General features: G+C 54.8%; 1 protein-coding gene across 1 annotated transcript in view; it reads right to left on the bottom strand.

The window, feature by feature from the left end:
* Positions 1-23,112, bottom strand: part of Ret (ret proto-oncogene) — a 40,193-nt gene extending 17,081 nt beyond the window's left edge. Inside the window, exons 1-11 of the mRNA XM_021652720.2 lie at positions 22,431-23,112; positions 10,665-10,928; positions 8,609-8,896; positions 6,944-7,182; positions 5,984-6,179; positions 5,377-5,576; positions 4,559-4,817; positions 3,956-4,081; positions 3,241-3,351; positions 2,447-2,566; positions 1,575-1,837 (exon numbers count right to left, since the gene is read on the bottom strand). Coding sequence (XP_021508395.1) covers positions 1,575-1,837; positions 2,447-2,566; positions 3,241-3,351; positions 3,956-4,081; positions 4,559-4,817; positions 5,377-5,576; positions 5,984-6,179; positions 6,944-7,182; positions 8,609-8,896; positions 10,665-10,928; positions 22,431-22,506 — 2,142 coding nt within the window. The 5' untranslated portion in view covers positions 22,507-23,112. The remainder of the gene's footprint in view (positions 1-1,574; positions 1,838-2,446; positions 2,567-3,240; positions 3,352-3,955; positions 4,082-4,558; positions 4,818-5,376; positions 5,577-5,983; positions 6,180-6,943; positions 7,183-8,608; positions 8,897-10,664; positions 10,929-22,430) is intronic.
* Positions 23,113-23,316: the final 204 nt, after the last annotated feature.

Below are 23,316 nucleotides of genomic sequence, written 5' to 3' on the forward strand. Positions count from 1 at the left end.
AAAGATGGCCCAGTAAGGACATGTGGCCATACATGGGATGTGGAGAGAAGTCTCCTTTGAGTACACAGTCACATTCTAGCAAGCTCCTGAGTAATCTTGGTATTTTCTGAAGCTTCCCGAGTGTGAAGAAGGCATGGACATCCCTAGTGTCACAGCCCTCCTGCCTAGACCAGACTATACTAATAAGCTTGTGAAAAACGGTACAAACCTGCTCCTTTAAAAAAACCTAAGAAAACCCGTATCCTTACTGTTTTGTTTGTTTCAACCTAGTCACGAACTTGTGATCTTCTTGCTCCATCTTCCCAAGTGCTGGGATTACGGGAATAGGCCATAGTACCCAATTCTCCATGGTTTACGTCAGAGAAATCGGGGCTGCGTGGTTGAGTCGCGGGGCTTATGTTTGGAGCTAGTGGGTACAGCTGGAGGGTACCAGGCTAACTCTGGAGGAGACAGGTCAGAGTAGTGTGTCTGTACCCTCCGGGCCCTCAGGACGGCATAGCAGCCGCGCTGTGCTATCTGGGTGAAGGAGAGCTCTGGTGGCCTATTCTGGAAGCCTGTGGTGGATCCCAGCTACTGCCACGAACAGGGACCACACACTAGGAGACAGCAGTGGCTGTACGATGGGCTTCTTTGGCCCTGACGGAGGGGAGGAGGGCTGGGTGTCACTCGCATAGGCCCTCGGGGAAGCGGGACTTCCCAGCCACCTAAGGCCACTTCCCAGTCTGAAACAAGAGACTGCAGAGGGCCCGTGGCCACTGCGTGACCCCACAGGTGTCTGCATCATAGCCCCTCCACAGGGGCTTACTCTGTTCGTACCCCTTGTCTCCGAACAACGTCCCCAGCTGTACCCAGAGTACCCTGGCTTCCGAATCCCGGACAGACGAGAGCAGGATGCTGAAGGGGCAGGTCTACCTGAAGGTGCCCCGGGAAGACATGACCAGGGCCGGGGGGTTTCCACAGTCGCGTGACTCTGAGCAGCAGCACCCACGGAAAGGTACATGGCTGGGGCTTTCCTCTGGGGCCTCAGTGCCTCCTGCCTCCAGGCTGGGGGATGTACCGTGTACGTGGCTGCTGCCTTGGAGTCTAGACCAGCACGTCGTCGTGATCCCCACACCCTCCACTCCTCCCTGCCTCCGCCGTCACCCTGCTTCTCAATAAGAGTAGCCTGTTGAAATGCTGTCCAACAGGGGCCTCTTTCACTGTTTCTACTCTGAGATAGAACACTTGGCCTGTGCGTGTGTGTGCGTGTGTGTAGGACTCACTGCTCCCATCCCTTGGGGCTTCTGCTCACACCTCCCCTGCTAGGTGGGGCCAAGCTCACTCTCCCTGGGACAAGACCTACCTCTCAGATGCCAGCCTAGTCCCATCCAAATCAGTACCTGTCACTTCCTTCCTAGACAACGCCTTCACAGACCAGCTTCCCACTGGAAGGTGACTGTATGAGGGCAGGGATCCCCCTGCTCTTGGCCCTCCGACGCAAGAGATGCAAGCAATGCCCTATCGACCACCTGTGGGTACCCCAAGCAGTAAAGAAAGCCCGTGTGGCCGAATAGCTTCCAACACGGTCCACCTACCGGGATCTTGAAAGCGTCCACAGAGACCTGGTTCTCCATGGAATCCAGTGAAGGCCGGCGAGTGCCTGAGGAGGAGTAACTGATGGGAAAGCCCTGAGCTGGCCGGCAGAAGGTCATTTCCGCCGAAGCAATGGGCGGCTTGTGCGCGTGCTTGTGGTAGCAGTGGATGAAGAACGTGGCCAGGAAGACAAAGATGATGATGAGGGAGAAGAGGACGACGGCAGGTATGATCACGGTGCGGCACAGCTCACCACACAATGGGCCTGTGGCGGGGCAGTGACAGGTCTCAGCAGCCGGGCAGGGTCTGCACCACCGTGACGTCGTGAGATGCCCCTGACCAACCGGGCGGGCACAGGTACTGCTGTGCTGCCTCTCCTAGACCACTGCTCACCCCCCTCTCAGGGTGCACTGCCTGAACACCCTGCCTGGGTCAGCTGGCAGAGGCGGTGTGCTGGCAACACCAGCCATACTGTTTTCCGGTCGCAAACGTCTGAATGGCCGTTATAAAACGGTGGGAAGAGAGAAGAAAGGATCAAAGGCTCTGGACAGAGGGCCCTAAAGTGACCCAATACCGGGAGAAGTCCACCATGCCTGAGGCCCAGCAAGGGCCTGTCCAGGGAGTCGTCTGACCAAGTTACTTGGTAGAACTGCTTTTCTGACCGTCTGTCACTGAGAACTTGTGGCTAGGAAATGTTTCACAGGGACTCTGACCCCCATTTGTGGTTGCACCAATGGGTAAGGGCCCAGAGAGATGGGAGGAGCTTCCCGGGGCCTGACTAACCTCCATCACCAGGGATGGAGCTTCCGGACCTCACCAACGTTCTCTAACCTCCCTTGAGGGTTTGGGGAGGCCTGTTTGGGGCACTCCTTACCCTGGCTGTCCTCGGGCTCGCAGAAACACTTCTTCTCATCTGGGAAGCAGTTGCAGATGCCATAGCCGGCTTTGATCCCCCGGAGCTCCCCTCGCTCGTGGCCCCCAACAATGCTGCCACCTGAGGACACAGGCAGCCTGGTCAGTCTCCTGGTGTGGCCCGACACCTCAGAGTCCTCAGACTGTGACTGGCCTTTGCAGCTTGGTGTCAGGAGCTCAGGACAAGTGAGGGCTGAGAAGCCCTTTCAACTGGACAGGGCGTTTAACACACTGTCCCTCCACACTGGCTGTGGAAGTAGGGGGAAGCAAGACTGTCCAGTCACCACTGAGGTACCAGAAGGCATCACCCACGGCTAGCCCCCGGTAACAGTAAAGATGGTGGAAACAGACCAAAGGGAAGGCGGGCCCCGAGCCAGCAGAACAGGGACTGCAGCTCAGAGTCAGCCAAGGACAGCTAGGCCAGGCTACAAGAGCCCAGTCTTGAGGGACACAGCAACCGTTTAAATGAGATGTCAGGAGGGGTGGCTTGACACATCCTGCTTGGCTGAACTTTGTATTACCCACTGATCCTTCTTCGGTGCTGAGGATGAGCCGTTGGCCCCACGCAAACGAAGCTTGTGCATGGCTGTGATGCAATACCCCAGCCTAGCTTGAGGCATCCAACGGGCAAATGTGGCTCCAGACTATGTGCAGGTGGGTGCTAGGGTTCCCACGATCTCTGCCGCTAGCTCCCTTGCCTCCGCCCTTCCCTGTACACTGACAAAATGCACCCCATGGGCCTGAGCGTGGGCTTACGGAGACAGTCCTGGGGGCAAATGTTGATATCCCGGCTCTCCACGGCGTCACAGTGGCCGTCAGGGCAGGTCCTGGTGCTGGGGGAGCAGGTGGAGAAGTTCCTGGTGATCCCTGTGATGGAGCACACAGCAGGCTGTTACCCTACATGGCACCTCCCATCACGGTCTGGCTGTCAGGGTCCCCCGGTCAACCCTGTCTCTCTCGAGAGACGGGGATGACGGAACAGGTGGAGTGACCCCGTATAGACCTCATATACCGCCTGAGGAATGACGAGACAAGAAGGGGTCCCCAACGTTGACAGCCTTCCTCTAAGGAGGCCGCTTAAAGACAAGGACCTGTCAAAGCTATATTGCCAATGGGAGCCTGAGAGTGCTACGCCCACCCACAGTGGGGCAGACACACCTCCTGGCTGAGGTTTTCTGGAGGACCACTCTGCCCCCTGTACATCCCGGCTCTAGTATAGACCCTTCCAAACCAACCCAGAGTGAATCCAGCCGAGGAGCCTCTGGTTTCAAGGTGGCAAAGCCCCTGTGACCCCATGCCCTGCCTTCTCTGCTGGCACTGGTTCCACAAGAAGGACAAGGTTCAGGAGACAAGGATTGGGAGAGCTCATTATGGGGACCGGCAGACCTCGGAGGAACCCTCAAGTGACCATCGTCATTCCTGACGGCAGGCAGTACCACCCCGCCCCCACTCCGGCAGCTCCTGGGCCTACCTTTGCCATCTCCCTGACGCCACTCGCATCTGCCTGTTGGAGAGCCGAGGCCACCACACTCCTCACACTCAGGTCGTCTCTTGTTGACTGCGCAGGACCTGGGGCAGCCCACTTCTTCAGCAATGGCTGCGAGTGATGGACAAGAGAGGGTCATAGGGCTGGTGTGCACCCCGTCTCCAGACTGCCCGCATTGATAAAGAGTGTAACAATAGTTCCGCTGCCTCCAGGGCGAGGCTTCAAGGGTTTCAGGCTAACTAGAGAGGACTGGATGAAAGGGGTTGAGGGCACATGCCTGTAATCCCAGCACTCTGGGAGGCAGAGGCAGGTGGATCTCTTGAGTTCAAGGCCAGCCTGGTATACCAAGAGAGTCCAGGACAGCCAAGGCTACACAGATAAACCCTTTCTTGAAAAACCAAACCAAACCAAATCAAACAAAAAAGGCGGGGTGGGGTGGGGATTGAGGAACCAGAGTCAGAAGCAGGATAAAGACAAAACATAGGACACACGGGATGATGGTCACACCAGAGTTTCAGAGACACAACACACACGTGTTCTCTGTGATCATCCATAATGTCCCACCCGTGCACAGGGCCTGACACTCACATGTCCCCTCCACTGTGACGAGCAACGGAGCCTGGGCCTGCCTGCGGGTCTGCCGGTCAGTGGCTACCACCGTGTACTGAAGCTCGGTGCATTCAGGTTGCCGCAGGGCCTCCGTGTCGTTTACAAATACGGTCCCTGAGGTGTCCTCGGTGGAGGTGACCATGCCCAGAGCACTGCAGTTGGTGTTGGAGGGCTGCAGCTTATACTGGATGTTGACGCCGCTGAACTCCTGGCAGTTTTCCACACAGACTTTCCCGATCTGCAGGGGGTGGGGAGGAAGGAGAGGAAGAAGAGGAGCAGGAGGAGGAGGAGGAGGAGGAGGATGGCACCGCTATCCCTTAGCCAGCAGCTAGAGAGGGTTCTTGGGTAGACTAACATGGTCCTCAAGCAGCCTTTCTCAATGCACAGCGTTCTACAGCCTCAGAACCTACGAGCCCACCTTCCTGGCCGGCCTTTGGCTTCAGGGCACCAATAGCCACACCACTGGGAGTCAGACGTGACAGCCACAATCCCTGTGCGTGTCTCCAGACTGTTAGAGCACTGTGCCCTGGCTGTGTGATTTGCAATGCTGTCACCTGTCCCCCTTGAGGTCAAGAGGTCTCTTTAGGGGTTCCCGGAATGGGACCCCTTCTGGGTACGCCTGGCTCAGGAGCCATCTACTGGACCTTTACCTCAAGAATCCAGCTTGGACCCTTCCGAGGCCCCACCCATGCTACCTCTCCGCTGAGTGGGGGAGGGAGGAGGTGCTACCCACACGCAGTTCTGCCTGCAGTCTTGGGGCCCTCCAATCTCAAGCCACGCCGTGGGCCAAGGCTCACCTGGGCGTAACGGCGAGCCCTTCTAGCCACGGGGAAGGAGTAGGCGCTGGGTAGGCTCAGGGTGACAGGCAGCACAGACACGTTGAAATGGAGGAGGAGGACACCCGTCCCCGGCCCCTGGAAATCGGAGTCGTTGACCAGGACCGCCAGCTGCAGGACTCGGCTCTCCGAGATGGGGAGGCTGCGGTTGAGAACCAGCTCTGCAGGCGGGCGCACAAGGAGACGAAACCAGTCACCAGGCTCCAAGATCTGGCCCTACGCCACACACCGCACACACACATCAACATACAGCCCTGAACACACACACACACACACAACTTTCAAATATGTGCCCCGACAGCAGGCCTGGTGAGCAGTCTTACAATACGGGTATTTAAAAGCTGAGACACTCTACTGAGCTAGAGCTCTGGGGTGTGTAGAAGTAGCACATATAAGCGTGCTAGCGTGCAGGGTGTTTGCATGGTATTTGTATGCGGAGACTAGGTGTGGCCCAGGATGGCCATCTGTTTTGGCACGCATGGAACGCGTGCGCAGTCTACGTGGTTTTCGCGTGCTGCATGTGGCCTGTCCCGAGTGTCCTCAAGCTCTGTGACTGTTGGCTCCTTACTGTAATTGTGCATGGTTGCCCGCACGGAGTTGTTGTTGGCCTGGGCCGTGGTCTCATTGGGTGTGTGCTCCACCCGGAAGGCCTGCTGGGCCCAGGAGTCCCCTGAGAGTAGTGTGCTCGTGTACCGTCTCACCAGCTCCCCCGACGCCGGCACCACGTCTGCGTCAAACACTTGCAGAGTGGCCACCACAGTGCCCTGCAGGTAGCAGAGAGTGCCAGTTAGAGCCAGTTAGCACAGGGATAGTCAGAAGACCAAATGACCCAGCACAGCCCAGAACCAAAGCAAGTACGTGTTGTCAGAACCAGTCCTGGATGCTCAGAATCGACTGTTTGCCCTCGAGACCTCAGTGAGAGCTGCAAGCCCTTAAAGCCACAGGGCAAGCTGGGGTCACTCTAAGGTTGTGCAATCCGATGTTTCCCTACCTACTTTGACTCCCTGGGAAGCCTGTACCTGGTTCCCCAGAGGGGGGAAAAAAAAACTTCCTTCCTACTGAGCCCAGGAGCAGGCTGCAGAGCGGCCTGATGCCCAGCAGGTGGCAGTAGCACGCCGCCTAGGCTGGTCCAGAGCAGCATGGGTGAGGACATCTCAGAATTATCCCCTGGCTCCTGACTGCCTCAGAGATGCTCTTGTGACAGGTTGCCCGGCTGCCAGCAGAAGGAAGTACCTCCCTGCTTGCCAGGTCAGGCGAGCCAGAATGTTCTCCCCGATGCTCTCCCTGGGGCCCTTGGCCTGATTAGACACAAACTAAGCAACCCAGGTTCAGGGCTTCAGTCAAGAGCCCAGTTTACGGCTGGCTATCTGGCTGGCAGTCAGCCAAATGGACCAGACAAAAAGGACAAGTAGAGAGCCACGTGACTGGATGGCGAGCAGAACAGCTCAACAGAGGACAGACTGCCGACGGAGACAAACACCGAGAAGGCCCAGACAGGACAGACAGCCAAGCAAGGACACAGACAAACCTCCTTCCGCTTGAACTCCACCACAGCGCTGGCAGTATCCACACCTCCGGAGAAGGTGGGCGCCGAGTCGTCCTCATCATACACGGTCACTGGGAAGGATACAGTCACCTTCTCTTCCTTGGCACTCGTGTTCACAATGCACTCTGCCTCCAGCACGTACTTCTCCTGAAGCTCCCGGTCCAGGGCCCAGCGAGTGCTCACCTCCATGTTCCGGTTGCAGTGGAAGGGCAGATTCTCCCCTGTCACCAAGCAGAAGGGAATCCCGCATGACCGCTGGGTGGGGGAGGTAGAGTGTGGCTTGTCTTCTTTATGATTCTACCCAGAGTGCTTGGCAGAACGGGAGGAGGACTACACAGTGAGGCTTCCGGCACCCTGGTGGCTGTCTGTCCCTCTCTGCCTCCGTGGGGGATGGCATTCATTTCTCCAAATGTAGGCTGCTGGAAGTCTGTGTTTTCTACTTTTGGTTGTGGCTGGAGCCATTACTCATGCAGATGGACAGACAAGTGGTGACACAGGGTCAGGTCTCTGCGGCTGGGGGTCAGGGAGGGGGGTCCAGGAAGGCAGAGGCTATAGGCAGAGGGTCAGCTCCAGGTACTAGCTGGTTTACGAATGTCAGTGTTTTTTGTTTTTGTTTTTTTTAAACCACAGATGTAATATCTGCTCATTTTTAGACAACGTGAGAAACAGCCCAGTTCACCTTGAAAACAAATACTGGACATCTGGGGTATGACTGACATTAAAACTGGTATTTCTGGATGTGAGGCCTGCATTCCTGCTGTATACCCCTGGGTGTGTGATCCGGGACTGGTCCATTTCTTCTATAGCAGACAGGATGTCAAAGGGTGCAGGTCCACTTGTCCGAAAGGGCCAGCTCCCCAGGCAAGGTCTGCCGTGCTTGCTGATACTAGCTGAAGCCTTCAAACTGGGTTCAACACCCCACGTCTAGCTCAGGAAGAATCCACAAGATTCCAAGAATCCTGGAGAGCACGCCAGGAAGTTCCCCGACTCTCATGCCGATTCCAGCCTCATGCCAGCCCATCCTTCCACTTGGGGGTCTCCCCTGGTACCTATTATTCCCATAACTCCACCAGATACTAGCCTGATCCTAAACCATACCAACACAGGAGTCCAACTAAGCCTTTCAGATGCCAAGTGGAGACTTCTCATACCTTCCCCGCCTTGCCTTCTACAGCTCTCCGTGCTCCAGGGAACAAAACTCTGAAACGTTCCCGAACGGAACTTAGCCTGTCCCTGTTGGCCTCTGGTCCTTCCAGTGGTGAACGGCATTCCAACCACAAAGAGGCATACGCTGGAGCCTTCTGCGGCTAGAGCCATCTGGCACCAACCCATCTTGTTCAGTGGCCCCTACCTTTCTGTTCTCTCAGCTTTTCTTTGCTCCTCACTCCTTCCGGAAACCATCCAGTTTCCCTGACACACTTACAGGCTCTATCTCTGTCCTCGAGGTGACCAGAGGCTTCAGGCATGTAAGGTGGCGGCCTGTTTCCTAACCTCCTTCAGCAGTATTCGGGATGATGACAGACACCCAAAAGATATTTCTGGAGTGTTAAATGGGCAGAACGGACATGTGGCTCACCTTAAGGGCTTGCAGCACTATGTCTGCTGTGTAGCAGGACAAAGGAACAGTCCCACGAGGCTGGAACTCACCTTCCAAGAGCCTGTATTCCACCTTGATGTCGGGGCAAAGGAACTTCACAGGCAACAGGTTAAACTGGTAGAAGGTGCCAGGGGGCCTGTTCTCCTTGATTCGGAACGACAGTCCTGTCTCAGGGATGCAGAGGTCCTGGGATGTGAGGGAGCTACAAGCTGGGAAGGAGTCATTGATGAAGGAGAAGTACACACGGGCACAGCCTGGCCAATGGCATTCGCCCTCTCGCTGGGTTGTGGACCCCAGGAAGACCCGGAGGAAGATGGTGAGCAAGGGGAAGCCACCGTCTGTGGGGAGAAAAGGAGACAGCCACTTTTCAGGTGAAGAGGGAAGAGGATGGGCAGGAATGCCAGGGTCCACTGTGGTGCACAAGCCTCGGCTGCTTCCTGCCCACCTCTCCAGGTGGGGAGGCCTGGAGAGGAGCAGCCCTCCTATCTGCCTCTCTTGTCGTTCAGGTTTCTGTTCAAACGATCTCTCTCCCGAAAGAAGTGCTCAGGCCTGGAGCTAGTGTTCCCTTGTCCCTTCCAGGTGGGTGACCTCATGGTGTAGGCTCCTGCAGGCTCCTGGCCAGCTGTACTCCCTGTCCACCAACCATCAACTGCTTTCCCCATAGACACACCCATGCAGACTTCACCAACATGCAGAGAAAGACTTTTCAGTTAAGTTCTGTCAATGAGGCATCACCTAGTCTAGCAAGGGATAGGCTTTGGCTGAGGCAGGCATTTCCCTGGGCCTCCCCCTCAGGCCCAGCTGCTTTTCCTCAGCCTACATGGGATTACTGTGATACCACCGCAGCTAATGTCCTCTGAGCAGACTGTCCGAATCGCTGTGTTGATTCTCTTCTAACCTGAGAAGGCAGCATGTAAATATGAGTGGTGTAGGTCCTCAGGGAACTATCACAGCACATTCCACCCACCCCGGCCCTCTCCACCAAGGGGCTCTCATTCCTCAGTTTCCCACCAGGGCTCAGGAGGAAGACAGAAGGAAAGAAGGCACATGCAGACCAAAGCGCACCTCAGAGCACTTCCTCCAGGAACTGTCTACACCAATGGTTCTCAGCATCCTGGATGCTGCAGCCCTTTAATCGCGTTATGGAAATCCCCAGCCATAAAATTATTTCATTGTTACTTCGTAACTCTAACGTGGCCGCTGTTATGAACCATAATGTATGAATTACGACGTATAATCATAATCTGATATATATCGCTGTGGGGTTGCGACTCACAGGTTGAGAACCACTGGTCAACTAGATTGTCAGGGAACTGCCCATCTTGGGTGCCTTCCTGGCTTACCATCCTGGCTGTGCCTGTCCAACAGATCAGTTAGTCTATACATTCTGGCGATGGAGCTCACTCTGTATTCACAGTATCCTACGCTGCCTCTTACGTGTGGATAGGACCTTAAGGATGAGTGTGGCCTTGCCTCAGAGGGGGTTCTGGGAGGTGTGAGCTACCAGGTACATACCATCACCACCTCAAGCCACATAAGCCACTTAGATCACCCCACCACGGTTGGTTAGCATCCTTATGTGGCCCTGAATGCAGGTCCAGCCTTAGTGCTGTGCTGTGGCCTACGTATCTATTGCTCTGCCTGCCTCCTGGACAGCTCAGCCAGCCTGCTGCAGGCGGAGAGGACATGCTCCCTGCTAGCTGGAACTCTTTAGCAAGTTCTGGATCACTAGCTAAGTTAACCCCCTGGGGTTTTTCCAGCCCCTCCGAATCTCTCTCACAATCTGCACACCCTTATCTCCCCACTGCAAACACTCTGCTTCACACACACACATCGTGTGTGTGCCAAGTCATTTGTATGGTTCTCCCAACTCCCAACAGCCTCAGGAGGTCGGGAAGTAATTAATGCCCCCAAAGTCATGTGGGTCCCTCATTAGCCTGGCTACAAAGCAGTTGCCTTCACCTTGGGCCTTACACCCTTGTCCATAGCAGCCATCGCAGGCTTCAGACTGGCAGCTGAGATGAGGACAGCTGAGGGCTGGACCAAGGTGTGTGTGGGGGGGGGGGAGAGTGTCAGCGAGGTGGGGGGGGCAGACTGTTCGCTTACTGCGGATGCTGAGCTGTTCCCAGGAACTGTGGTCCAGGCTCTGGTTGAGGTAGAGAAGGCCAGTGTCCTCATGGATCCGGATCCAGTCATTCTCCTGCAGCCGTGTGCGGTACACGCCATAGAGGTGCTGGCCCAAACGGAAGCTGGGTACTTCCCCAGGGGCATCCCGGAGGGCATGGACATAGAGCAGCGGTGTGCCAGCTGGCTGGTCCACATACAGTCTCTCCCAGTAAGCATCCCTTGAGAAGTACAGGCCCAGCGGGGCTGCAGGAGACACGAGGGTGTGAGCGGGGGTGGGAGAAACAGCTTCTTCGTGGGCGAAATAAATAAACAACAGAAATTCATTTAAAATCCTAATCTTGGCAGGAATTTCTCACCTCTAGTCCGAAGAACGTGAACACAGCTAAACATGACTGATAGTCGCACCACATTAAAGCAAAGAAAGAAAAAGAAGGGAAAGGGAGAGAAAGTACAAAACAGATGCAAAACAGTTCTGAGCCACCCACGTGTGAGAAGCCCCGGGGATCGTACATGATCCAGGGGCTCGTCAGGGAGTTCAACAAACCACCTGGAACCAGAGGACATTTCCAAGATACGGGATACTGCCAGACAAGCAGGGCAGGCAGCTGTCACCAGCAGCCAAGAGAGCACTGTGTAAAAACGCAACCGATCGTTATCACGCTATGCCCTTACACATGACCCAGCAAGTCCACTCCAATTATCCAGCAGAACTTGAACCGCCCATCCAATCCATCCACTAACCTAATATTAAAATGGAGGAATTACTCATGGCAACCAAGATCAGGAAACACGGATGTCCTTCAGTGGGTATTCGGATATGCAGATTGGCACGTCTGTACCACAGAATCCCATGGCAGCAATGAAAAGGGATGGAGCATTGCTACCCATGGCTTCCCAGGTGGGTCTCACACACATCCGGTCCAGCGGAAGCAGTCAGGCACAATGGGATTCTCAGTGGGTTTCAGATTGGGTTGTACTGCTGATTTTTGTCTATGTCCGATAACTTTCATGACAGTGTTTTAAATAGGAAGAGCTCTTACGAAGCCTTGTGCTCACCCCGTTGGTCAGAATTTGAGATGGTACAGGTGCTACAGAAAACATGCGGGCCTCTCAAACTACTTAACACAGACACCCCATGGGATCCAGAAGCTTTGTCTCAGAATCATGCCAAGGAACTTAAATCCTAGAGCTTTACGCATCCTTTTCACGGCAGCATTAATCACAACAGCCAAAGGGAGATGCAGCGCTACTGCCCGCGGATGGGCACACAGGTCATTCAGCCTTAATTTAAAATGAGAAAGATTCTGATCCTGTGCTGGTCGCTTTTATGTCAGGACGAACCAACAACAGTCATCTGAGAGGAGGCAACATCCATTGAGGAAATGCCTCCATAAGATCAGGCTGGAGGCAAGCCTGTAGAGCATTTTTTTAAAATAGTGATTGATGGGGGGAGGGCCCAGCCCGTTGTGGGCACCATCCCTGGGCTGGAGGTCCTGGGTTCTCTCAGAGAGCAGAGTGAACAAGCCATCAGGAGCAAGCCAGGAAGCAGCACCCCTCCCAGGGGCTCTGCATCAGCTCCTGCCCCCAGGTTCCTGCCCTGACTTCACATTCAGTGATGGAGTCCGATGCAGAACTGTGCATTTTGGTCATGGTGTTTCATCATAGCGATACTAACCCTCACCAGGACAAACGCCATTTGCTGGAGACGTGGCTCAGCGCTTGTCAGGCATTTATTCCCAGCAACAAGAAGACGACACAGACCTAAGCTGCTTATCTGAGCCACAGATGGAGGCCAGGGAGGTTTTCCTAGGGAGCACGGAACAGGAGACAGCATCAGCCAGGACAGGGGCAGCCTGGCCTGGAAGGCAGAGAGGACTGAAGAAGACGGTAAGTTCAGGAAAGAGAGAGCCAGGAGAGGCAGATGCCAGCAAGAAGTATAGCTTCTTGGGGCTAAGAGATCACCACCTCAGAACGCCTGCCAGAAATGACAGGTTGAATCAGCTTGCAGATTCTAGGCAAAGACCAGGAACCAAATCTGGGGTGACAAAGTGCGCCGTGTCTGGTAGGGTGGGGCACTGGCTTGGGCAAGGACTTTACATTCTTTGTCTTGGCTCCCAAGGAGATTAAGCCCTTCCTCTCCGTAAGGTGGTTGGGAGCATAATTTAGTGGATGGACATGAAGTTCTAAGAACAGCAGCTGCCCGCTGCCATTCCTAGCATCTCCATCCCCACACCTGTATCTCCATCACCTACCACCACCACGAGAACCGTAACCACCATCATAATCATAACCATCACATCCATCTTTTTCCTACAACCATTAGCATCACCTCCAGACCCACGGTTCAGAGTCCACCACAGCTTCAAGTCTGGACCCCCACTGGTGTAGAGCATAGGACTCTGTGTGGCATCTCCTTGGTCACCCGTCTTACTGGGCCTCCACAGTAGGGTGGCTGTAGCCTGGAAGAGCGGCTTGACAGAAGAGGAGTCACGGTATGGGGGATGGGGCTGCTCCTGGCCTCATAGACTCTGGTTTCCCTGCACATCCACGCATGGGACTCACATGTCCCATCTTCCAAGCTGGTGCTGTAGGAATCATCTCTCGCGTTATCTCTCATGTTAGTCGGCTCCCAGTGCTGAGCCCTCCAAGTCTCACAGCACTCTCCTTTGGGTTGGGTGAGGATCTACTGCAAAGCTGAGGCTAGGGATCAACTGGGCACTGGGGCTGGCCAGACCCCAGAGCTAGACGGGGCACTTCTTCTCCAAGGAACGTGGGCACCAGGCTTTACCCAGAATGCACTGCAGCTAGCACCTGCATTACCATGCCCACCCAGACCAGCTGCAGTGGCCTCGATGAGATGAGGGACGCTCTCACCCAAATGTGACTTCCCAGCTGCTGCTGACTTAATGGTGAGCCTTGCTGGCAGTTCCTTCCGGCTTCTATTCAAAGGAAACTGCCAATTAGGTTACAATTAATTTCTTTCCTAGAGCAAGGCCTGGCCACCCAAGTGGCTTGTGGATGAGCATGTGTGAGTGACCAGGCCCCTTTGGCTCCAGGGCTCTCTCTAGCACTTTGCAGCCCCAGTTAACTGACTGCTGCTCTTGCAGCTGGGCCGAGGAGGCTCTATTGGCTTTGACCCTGACGACTCCCAACTGTGCAGCTGTCCCCACATAGCCAGCAGAGCACTGTGACTCAGAAAATGTCCCCCGTGCTGAGTGACCACCCCACACACCTCAGAAGCTCCTTTTTGACACTCCATCCCAACACCCGTTCAATATTCAGCAGTGGGATTTCCACAGTGCTGTTTTAAGCACATCCAAATACTTAATGGATATTACGATTTCTGTCTCATTGAGCAATAAACCAAGAGAGAAAATGGCCCCAGGCCATACAGAGTGATTTAGGACTCAGCCAGAGTCTGGCCCAGGCTCCTTTGTCCAGTGACAGCTGTTCATATAGTGCTTTTGGGAAACGAGGTCACAGAGTCCCAGGATCAAGGGCCATCCAGTTATATGGCAGCTGTCGTACCAGCCTGAAAAATGCCACTGTAGAGATCCACCCACGTCTTCCCAGTTTCTCCTCCAAAAGGCGGATGCTCCTACACATTTCCTTGGCATTTAATAACTGGCTCTTTAATATTTCAGTGGGATGAAGTCAGGGCAGGAGTCCCAAAACAAAGTGAGGGCTCAGGAAGGTGAGTCCAGGCGGAGTTTGCTTGGAGGGGTGTGTGTGTGTGTGTGTGTGTGTGTGTGTGTGCATGCGTGTGTGTGTGTGCATGCGCGCGCGTGTGTCCCATCCCACCAGGGATTCCTACATGGAAAGGGAAACCACAGGCACAGAAGCCCATGTTAGGCTCTCATGACTCCAACTCACTAGACATAGGAGCTTTGGCTGAGTATCGTAGAGTCCTCCTCTCAGGGCCACAAGGTCCCTGTCCCACTGAACATGTCGGATGGTAGAGGCTATAGTCAGGGAGCGTTTTCTGTTTCCATGTGCACCTCTTCTTGGGATGGGGGTGTGCACTGGCTGTTTTTGTGTGTCAACCTGACCCAAGCCATAGTCATCAGAGAGGAAGGAGCCTAAGTTGAGAAAATGCCTCCATGAGATCCACCTGTAAGGCATTTTCTTAGTTAGTAATTGATGGGGGAGGGCCTAGCTCACTATGGGTGGTGCCATCCCCTGGACTGGTGGTCCTGGGTTCTGTAAGAAAAGCAGGCTGAGCAAGCCATGGGAAGCAAGTCAGTAAGCAGCACCCTCCATGGCCTCTGCATCAGCTCCTGCCTCCAGGTTCCAGCCCCGCTTGAGTTCCTGTCAGGACTTCCTCCAATGATGGACTATGATATCGAAGTGTTAAGCTGAATAAACTCTCTCCTCCCCAACCTTTTTCGTTTCCTGGTGTTTCATCACAGCAGTAGAAATCCCGACTAAGACGGGGCGGCAGATAAAGAAGTCCCAAGCATCTGCTCTGGAGGAGAGTGGAGGGACAGAAGCTGGGAACCTCACGGGAGCCATTTCTGGCTCCAGAAGGACCCAGAGCCACACACTGGAATCCCGGGGTCTCTAGTAAGGCAGAACAGGGCAGTGATGGACGCCCATCACTCGTACCTGGACCTTGGAATCTGTGGTCGAAACCCCAAGCAGGAATGCAGAAGGGAGGCCACTGCCTCTGCATAGGCCACTGGCCCTGCAACACAGCTCTTGCTGGCAGCATGACATCACAGTAGCAATTACTGTAATCAACTTAGACCAATCTGCCCAGTTATTTTTAGTCTAGATAGAGGCAGAGTGAGAGGGGCAGCCCTGGCTTTCCAGGCTGCCAGTTCCCTTGTTGGGTGTGGGGTGGGTCATGCTCTCTACCATCTTCCCCTTTCCCAGTAAGGTTCCAGGCGTCTGCTTCTCCTGCTGGGATACCTTTGTTTCTGCAACGTTGTGTTCTCATTGTGACATGCTCAAAAGCTCCAGTCTCCTGAGAAATGCACACACTCAGTGGGCAGCGGAGACTCAGCGTCCATCCATACAAGGACATCAATGTCTTCTCAAGAGACTTCTCAGCCAAGCCTGGCAGGGATGACAGGTCAAAGCCACCCAATTTAAAAATGGCCAAAGGTATTCAACCCTGAGTAAGATTATTTATATTACAATCTCCAAGGTTCAGGGAACACTGTGGAAGAGGGAACACGAAGAATGTTAAGAGCTGGAAGAAAAGGAGAAGGGCCCAGGAACGTTATCCTCAAGGTATGACACAATTGTTGCAAACAGCATCTCACTGCAGCTGCACATGCCCACACTGGGACTGCACAAGCCCTACATGTCAAACAGCCAACCATGCAGTGGGCTCGAGGAACCCTGGCCCTCTCTGTTGAATAATTACTGGCTACTGATAGGTTCCTGTGGTTAAGCCCACAAGCTCCAATGGGTAGTTTCCAAACCCATGGCCTCACAGAAGATCTTGGTTAAAAATCACTGCATCACACACACACACACACACACACACACACACAAACAAGAATATGGGAAAGGAACCTGTGGAGGTTTGTGGTGACTGGGGTCAGTTGGTGAACAGAAATCACTAGATACACATATGAATTATCAAAGTAAAATTTAATACCAACAATGGTCAAAGGCTCTAAAAAGACTCTTGTCCAGTAATGCGTACAACTGGCCAGTGAGTGTGTAAATAGATGCCCGTCTAGTCACTAATCTTTAGGGGAAACTCAAAACCAAAACCACAATGAAATACCACATAGAGCCCACTGGGAAGGCTAGAATGTAAAAACAACAACAGGAACTAGTAAGAGTTGGAGAGGATATGGGTAAAATGTAACCTTTGCACACAGTTGCTGAAACTGACGATGCCCGGGGACAGAGCAGATCAACAGCTGCTCGAAGACCAAAGCCCGAAGCAATTTCACTGCTAGGAAAACTGAAAACAAGTCTTACAAACAGCCAGGTCCAGAGGCCATGGCGGAAACATTGTTCACAATAAAAAAAAAAAAAAAAAGCCTACCTCCAGATCGAGAGAATGGATACAAAAATGCAATGTATCCAAACAAAAGGAATGTTATTCACTCTTGAAGAACGGGCACCCTGACTTGTGCTACAATGAAGACAAGCTCTAATGCAAACTACTACAAGCATTGCACTGTTTACAGGAAATGCCCAGATTAGGCAAATCTTAGCAATAGAAGCTGACTTGGTGGTACCCAGAGGCAAGAGCTTGGAGCATGGGGAGCAATGTTTAATGGGTATATGATATCCTTTGGTTATGAGGATGTGATGGAACTACAGAGGCGCCATCTGGACATCCTGAGGTAGCCTAAATGCCACTTGACTTTTCTCTTAAAAATAGTTACCCACAGCTGTTGGGCCCAGCACAGGCCCCTGTAGCACCACCCAGGAAAACGGGCAGAGAGGCCCACTTGGAAAAGCTAGCGACAGTGTCTGAGCTGGTCAGTTTAGTTTTGTTTGCTTGTCAATTTGGCGCAGGCTAGAGTCATCTCTTTCACTCTGTGTCATCCTTAGAGATAAGGTCCTGAGTTAGCCATAAAAAGCAAGGCACAGGTAGAGCACCTAGGTTAAGCCATGGGAGACTTGGCTGGCATCTGTTGCCCAGGACCGTAAACAAAGGCTGGCCTGCGTAGGGAAGAAAACATTTGAAATGCACCTCAGTCCAGACTTTCTAAGGCACTGTGGCTGTGGACCTCCTGGATCAGTCTTTTGCTAAGGTGACCTCCAGCTGACCACGGTGCTGAGTCACAGGCCAGGTGGAGCCCTCAGTGGGGCAAGAGCACACTTCCAAGAGACAGTAAACCTGTCCTGCCTGGGAGGAGGGTGGCTCCCAGAACCATTCGCTGCTTGAAGGTGGGCTGGAATGGATTCCCGACTTCCACCATGCTGTATATGCCTCCGGGTAAGGGTAGAGGGGCAGAGAGGAAGAAGCATCCCTTGTCTCCTGCTCCAGGGTCACACTTGCCCCTCAGACAGCCCTGAAGAAGACAGCCACCAGCACTTGGTCACAGAGGAGGGAAGACTTGGGAGCACAGGAAAGGGCATCTGCTAGCTCCTGAGTCTGGAAGAAGGGGCTCCATCTGCCGAGATCTGGGCACTGGCCCCTCTTGCTGCAGAGCCCACTGGGTACCAATGACACCAAGGAGAAGAGACTCCGCTGCCAGCACACACCTGGTCAGGCAAACAGTCAACCTGCCGTAGCATCTGGGCCGCTCCGCTTAGTGGAGCTACCAGGAGGCAAAAAGCAAACACAAGTGTTTGCTTGCGGCAGGCCACCTGCTCTCCCCGGAGCCCAGGTGGTGTGCCTCCATGGCAGCCCTCAAAGTCTCACCAGCCACCTTCTCAGAGGCACCAGGAGCTGGCAGGATACAACAGCACTCTGCTGCCTCTTCTCACCCCATCCGACTAGGTCAGGGTTTCACAGGATGGCTCAGGGGTCTATCAGATCGGCAGATAGTCTCGGGCAGAGGGGGATGGTCCCTGAAGGCCCCTCACACAGCTGTGGAGAGCCGTTAGGTGGGTGACGGGGAAGGCAGCAGCTAGGGAAAGAAAGGAGGACGAAGCCACCTACAAGAGCTCTTTAGGGTCTTGGAACCTGTCAGGAAAGGATCTGTGACCTCTGAGAGGGGTTGGAGTCCTGCTGAAGGAGGCACAGCCTCTCCTGATTCCCAGGACACAGGCCATGGCTGCTCTTATGAGAGGGGACAGCCTGGAGTTGGCTGCACCAACACACAGCTTCCTAGGATGAAACACCCCATAACAGAGGGCACAGAGAACACAGACCAGACAGACAGGGGCCCTCACTGACAGCACCTCCTCTGTGGCCCATGCCCAGGGCTCCCTGTCAGGATGCCCAGTCCTCCAGTCCTTGTCACCTTGTCTTGCTGCCAGCCGCTCACCTCTCTCCGTGTTCAAAACTACTAAGTGTGTGTCTTCTGCTGTTAGTTCCTCCTTGCAAAGCAACACTCAAGGCTGCTTGATTAGTACTATCAAGTCATTCATATGAGAAAAAAAAAATAACGGGGAAGGGAGGAAGGCACAGTGCTGACCGAAGAGGACTGAGGTAAGAGATCATCAGCCAAGTAGGCCTCAGCCCTTACCCCAGAAGCACCCCCCACACACACACACGTACACAGCACAACCCTCCGTAGTGCAATTACAGCCACTCAGCTAGAAGGAAAGAATTAGCGAGTGGAGGCTGGATTCCTCGCCAACTTTGCTTTTTTTTTTTTTTCTGGGCACGCAGTGGGCGTTTTCTTTTATCAGCCCCAAGGAAGTGGATTCCACGTGGAGCAGGGTACACAGCTGTACCCCTCCCCCAGCACAGCACCATGGCTACGACACCAGGTGCCTCAGCTGCACACTGTGCAAAAGGACAAGCCTTGAGTGTCCTGTCCCTAGCAGCCTTCTGGCTACACACTAACATGCTTTCTTACCACGCCTGGAGCACTTGGGCTCCCTCTTCAGGACAGCGGGGCTTCAACACAGCTCCAGGCCTAGCCCAGCATTCATTCCTAGCCCATGAGACTCCCGCTGTCAACCAGCCAGTAAGAGGGAAAAAAAAAAATCTCGCCGAGACCTCTGCTCAGACCCAGAGAGGCCAGGGCCTCCTGTCTGGGTGGTGCTATGTGTCACATGACCACTCTTAGATCTGGTCCAGTCTGTTTCTCCCCAGCATATGTGTGAGTGACTTGTGGTATGACAGCCAGGGGCATTTTCTTCTCCCAGGCCCCTCGTCATGACTACTGGTACCAAGCTCTACTGGCCTTGTTAACAACAAGAGTCCTGGACCTGGCCAATCTGCAGATTGGGAGAGCCTCGGTTTGTTCACCTGTAAAATGGGAAAAGAAGACCACAAACCCAACAGGGCAGGGGTTGCTCTTGTTGTGTCGGCTGGAAAGGGGACCAATGGAGTCCTCTGCTAGGCTGTGGAGAAGAAGATCCTGAGGGAGGCAGCAGCTTCCAGCTACCCTTTCCCTTCCTATCCCCGGGTCCATTTCAACAGATCCTATAATTTTTAATTAGTTTTCTCCTCCCCTGGCTAAGAGGCCATTAGTACCCCATTAGGTGAACGAATGCCATTTTCTTCACACCACCAAGGAAACAGTGATTTACTTAGCCCATTCCTAAAGCAATTCTGCAAAATAAAGGCAATCTAGTGAATGGGCTCAGTCACTCCCTCATTTTCTGTCTGCTCTCAGACCCCACCCTCAGGAGCCCCCGGCTGGCCCAGCCCTGAGAATGGGTGCTGACGCTCAGCAGCTGGAGGGAAGAGCCACTGAGGGGTCCAGGCGAGCCTGGAGAATCGGGACAAGTTTCCAGGATCGACAGCTCAGTGAGGGAAGGAACAAAGAGGTGAAGTTGTGTGCCCCAGGCCCCAAGGTTGCTCCTGCTGCTGTAGACCAAGTACGGTCCCCTCACACTCATGGAAGGGCTATCGAGAAAGGGACCCCCCCCCCCCATGACATGGCGCCAGATCTTTTGGTTCGTGCAGCTAGAGGTGCTAATCAAGATGCCAAGCCAAGAAGATGCGGGACAAGAGTCTTGCCGCATTGTTTGGGGGAGGGGGCGTGTCCAAGTAGGGGAGACCTCGATGTGGAGATTTAGCATCCTCCTCCACACAGTCAGGTTGTAATTCTAGTGAGCAGTGGAACCTCCGGAAGTATTTAACAACTTACAGAAGGTTGTCACCTCTCGTTCCAGGACCCTGAGCCCAACAGTCGTGAGGATAGGAGCAAGCGTGTGGCACAGTACTGTGGGATCTTTGAAGGGGGGTGATTAGGGATCCAGGCCACTGGGAGTACATACGTACCTACAGCTTTCCTGAGAATGATGAGCTCATGGGAAAGGGGGGAGGAGCATGTCTTGATGATAACTTGAAATGAGAGTTATGTGTCAGTCTCAGGAGCAAGGTTCCCTCCCTCACCTCTTCAGACCCACTCACTCCAAAACCGTGGTCAGACCGTGGTCAGCAAGTCCAGCCGCTAGAACTCTGTATCCACAAGAGGGCGACGGAGGCCACACTGCGCCCTGTCCTCCTAGGATGAGGAACCGCACCCGAGCTCTCTAGTGGCAGTCGAGCCCATGAGTGTCACAACTGCTACTCTGAAGTCTGCGCTAGAGAGCTTCTCAAACAAACAATAAACAATTTCTTCTTCCTGGGTGCGAGGCCACTGCCTTCTCTGTACCTTTATCACGGTTTCTTGGCCATCCAGAAACCGGTGGGTCTAAGACAGGGGCTCATAGTCCCTGGATTCTATAAGCTGTCTGTGGCCACCTGATTCTACGGGCCAGAGGTCTCACATAGAAAGCACTGTCTCTGCCTAATGCCACAGGCCAGACCCTTGAGCTGGGTCCCTGAAAAGGGGGGTGGGGAAGACACTGAATTCAAGGCTAGGAGGATTCAGGGAAGTTGCCCAGCACGTTTTCCTAGTTCACCCCGACTACACACCTGTGACTCTTAAGTTTAAACCCAAAGACACGGGAGAAGTTCTATATTTTGTTACATGGCCTCATGCCTATGACCCCCGCGGCAGCACTGTGGCCCCAGCACCTAGGATCAGACTCTTCAATCTATTTTCTTTCCTTAGGAACAGGAAGGTCTTTAGCATATACCCTCTCTGTGGTGTCCATAAAGGCAGCCCAGGGCTGGTCTGTGAGCCCAGTCTTCACAAGACTTGGAGCTAGAGGCCAAGTGATCACAGCCATTTCTGTTTTCAAAGGTTGCAAAGAGAGAAAGCCCGTTGTAAGGAACGGGAAGAGGGTGGCCTGGCTGGGCTCCGTTCTGATGTCAGAGGCAAACTTAGTAATATATATGCATTTCCAGAGGGAACCAAGTTAGGGTAGGCTGGAAGGACACTAAAATGTGTAGCCGAACGGGTCAACACCCTGCATCCTTAGGGCTCATTTGCTCAGGGTATAAGAGTGAGGGCAGTGACCAGCCTTTGAAAGGCCACACCTAAGAAGGAATTCCTATGTACGAAGGATGCTGGTAGCATATCACTGCACTGGACTCCAGAGTGGCCGTGCCAAAGCGCCCTATAAACGTCATCCCTGAACCCTATCTGGACCCTAGTAAGCCTCCAAAAGCCACACTTTCAGGCGCTCCCGCCGAACAGAGAGAGAGAGGGGCACAGGACTCCCAGTTGCCAGGCAGGGCTCAGACCATGCTGTACTCTCAGGCGATGAGAACGCCGGAAAAACACTGGCTTTTAGGTTTTTAGAAACCAGGGCGGCAAAAACACACCAGGGGAAAAAAAAATAACCGTTACTCAAGAGCCCCAGCACCCTTCAGCCAGAAGAGCAGAGCCCCGGAGAGTGCGGGAGTGAAAGGCGAAAAGAAAAACCAGGGAGCAGCAGCGGTCTTCAAGCGCTGGCGCAAGTCGCGGGCTCCCCAGGGCTTCCCTAACCCGTCCGCTCGCAGCTGCTCCCCGAAAGGCGACTAGATCTGTCTGCTTCGTCCGGGCACGGGAGACCTCCTCGGCTGGAGGCGCGAGCAGCTTCCGATACGCGGCTGCGGTTCTGGTAGGAACAGGGACCAGGGCGCGGGCCGAGCCCCGCCCAGCCGGCGGCCGGAGCGCTCCGGGGCGCAGCAGCTCACCGCAGCCAACCGGGTTCCCAGGCCCGGAGACGCCAGCCAAGGTAAGCGCGCCCATGCGCGCATCGGCCCCCCGGCTCGGTCCGCGGTGCTTAACTTCTCCCCGGCCGCCGCCGTCCCCGCCGTCCCGCACGACTCACCTTCGCCCAGCAGCGGCAGCAGCAGAAACAGCTTCAGCCCCAGCCCCGCGGCGCCGCCGGACGTCGCCTTCGCCATCGCCCGTGCGCGCGCGAGCCGCGGCCGAAGAGCGGGCGGGTCTGTGGGCGGTGGGGTGCAGCGCTCAGCCCGGCCTCCCCATGCCAGCCCGGGCGCAGCGGGCACTGCGGGCGCCCTGCGTCCGGGCGCGGATCCCAGCTGCGGACTCCCACGAGCCGCTCCCCGCAGCCTCCTGCACGGGCTCCGCTGGCGGTACTGACGTTGGAGGAGACCTGCGCTGCCTGCGCCCCGGGGAGCGGACTGGGGCAGGGCAGGGAGCAGAGGGAGGGGCCCCGGGAGGGGCGGGACCAGGGGTGCGGGTGTGTGTGTGGTGTGTGTGGAGGGGCGGGGCTCCAGGTACCCGCCTGGGGCAAGGTGGGGCTGCGCCCGGCCGCTTCGGGAACTGCTCTTTCCTCCCTGGCGAGAGGGCGGTTTCGGAGCTGGGCGCCCACGGCTTGTGGCGCGGGTTGCGGGTCGGCTAAAGGTAGCCTGGGTCCATGATCGTCTAGCTGGCGAAGCCACTTTCTCACCCTGGGCGCCTGCTTGCTGTTTCTGCGTTTGTTCTTTCCCGCCGCCCAGAAAGAGCAACGCAGAAGATTCAGGGGTTTGGGCTAGCTGTTCCCTACACTCTCAAAGAGACCAGACGCTAGACTGCTGTCCCTCCCGGCCTCTGGACGCGGAGAGCATCCTCCGCCATTTATCAGGGGGAAGTGCATTTGGAGCCGGCGGCCTCTTCTGGGGCTAGAGGCGGGAATAGGGGAGGAGCCCCGACCAGGAGAAAGAGAGCCAGAGAGCCTGCTTCCCGTGTACAAATCTATCCTGTGGTGGAGA

This window comes from Meriones unguiculatus, chromosome 5 (genome assembly GCF_030254825.1).
Source record: "Meriones unguiculatus strain TT.TT164.6M chromosome 5, Bangor_MerUng_6.1, whole genome shotgun sequence".
Taxonomy (NCBI): domain Eukaryota; kingdom Metazoa; phylum Chordata; class Mammalia; order Rodentia; family Muridae; genus Meriones; species Meriones unguiculatus.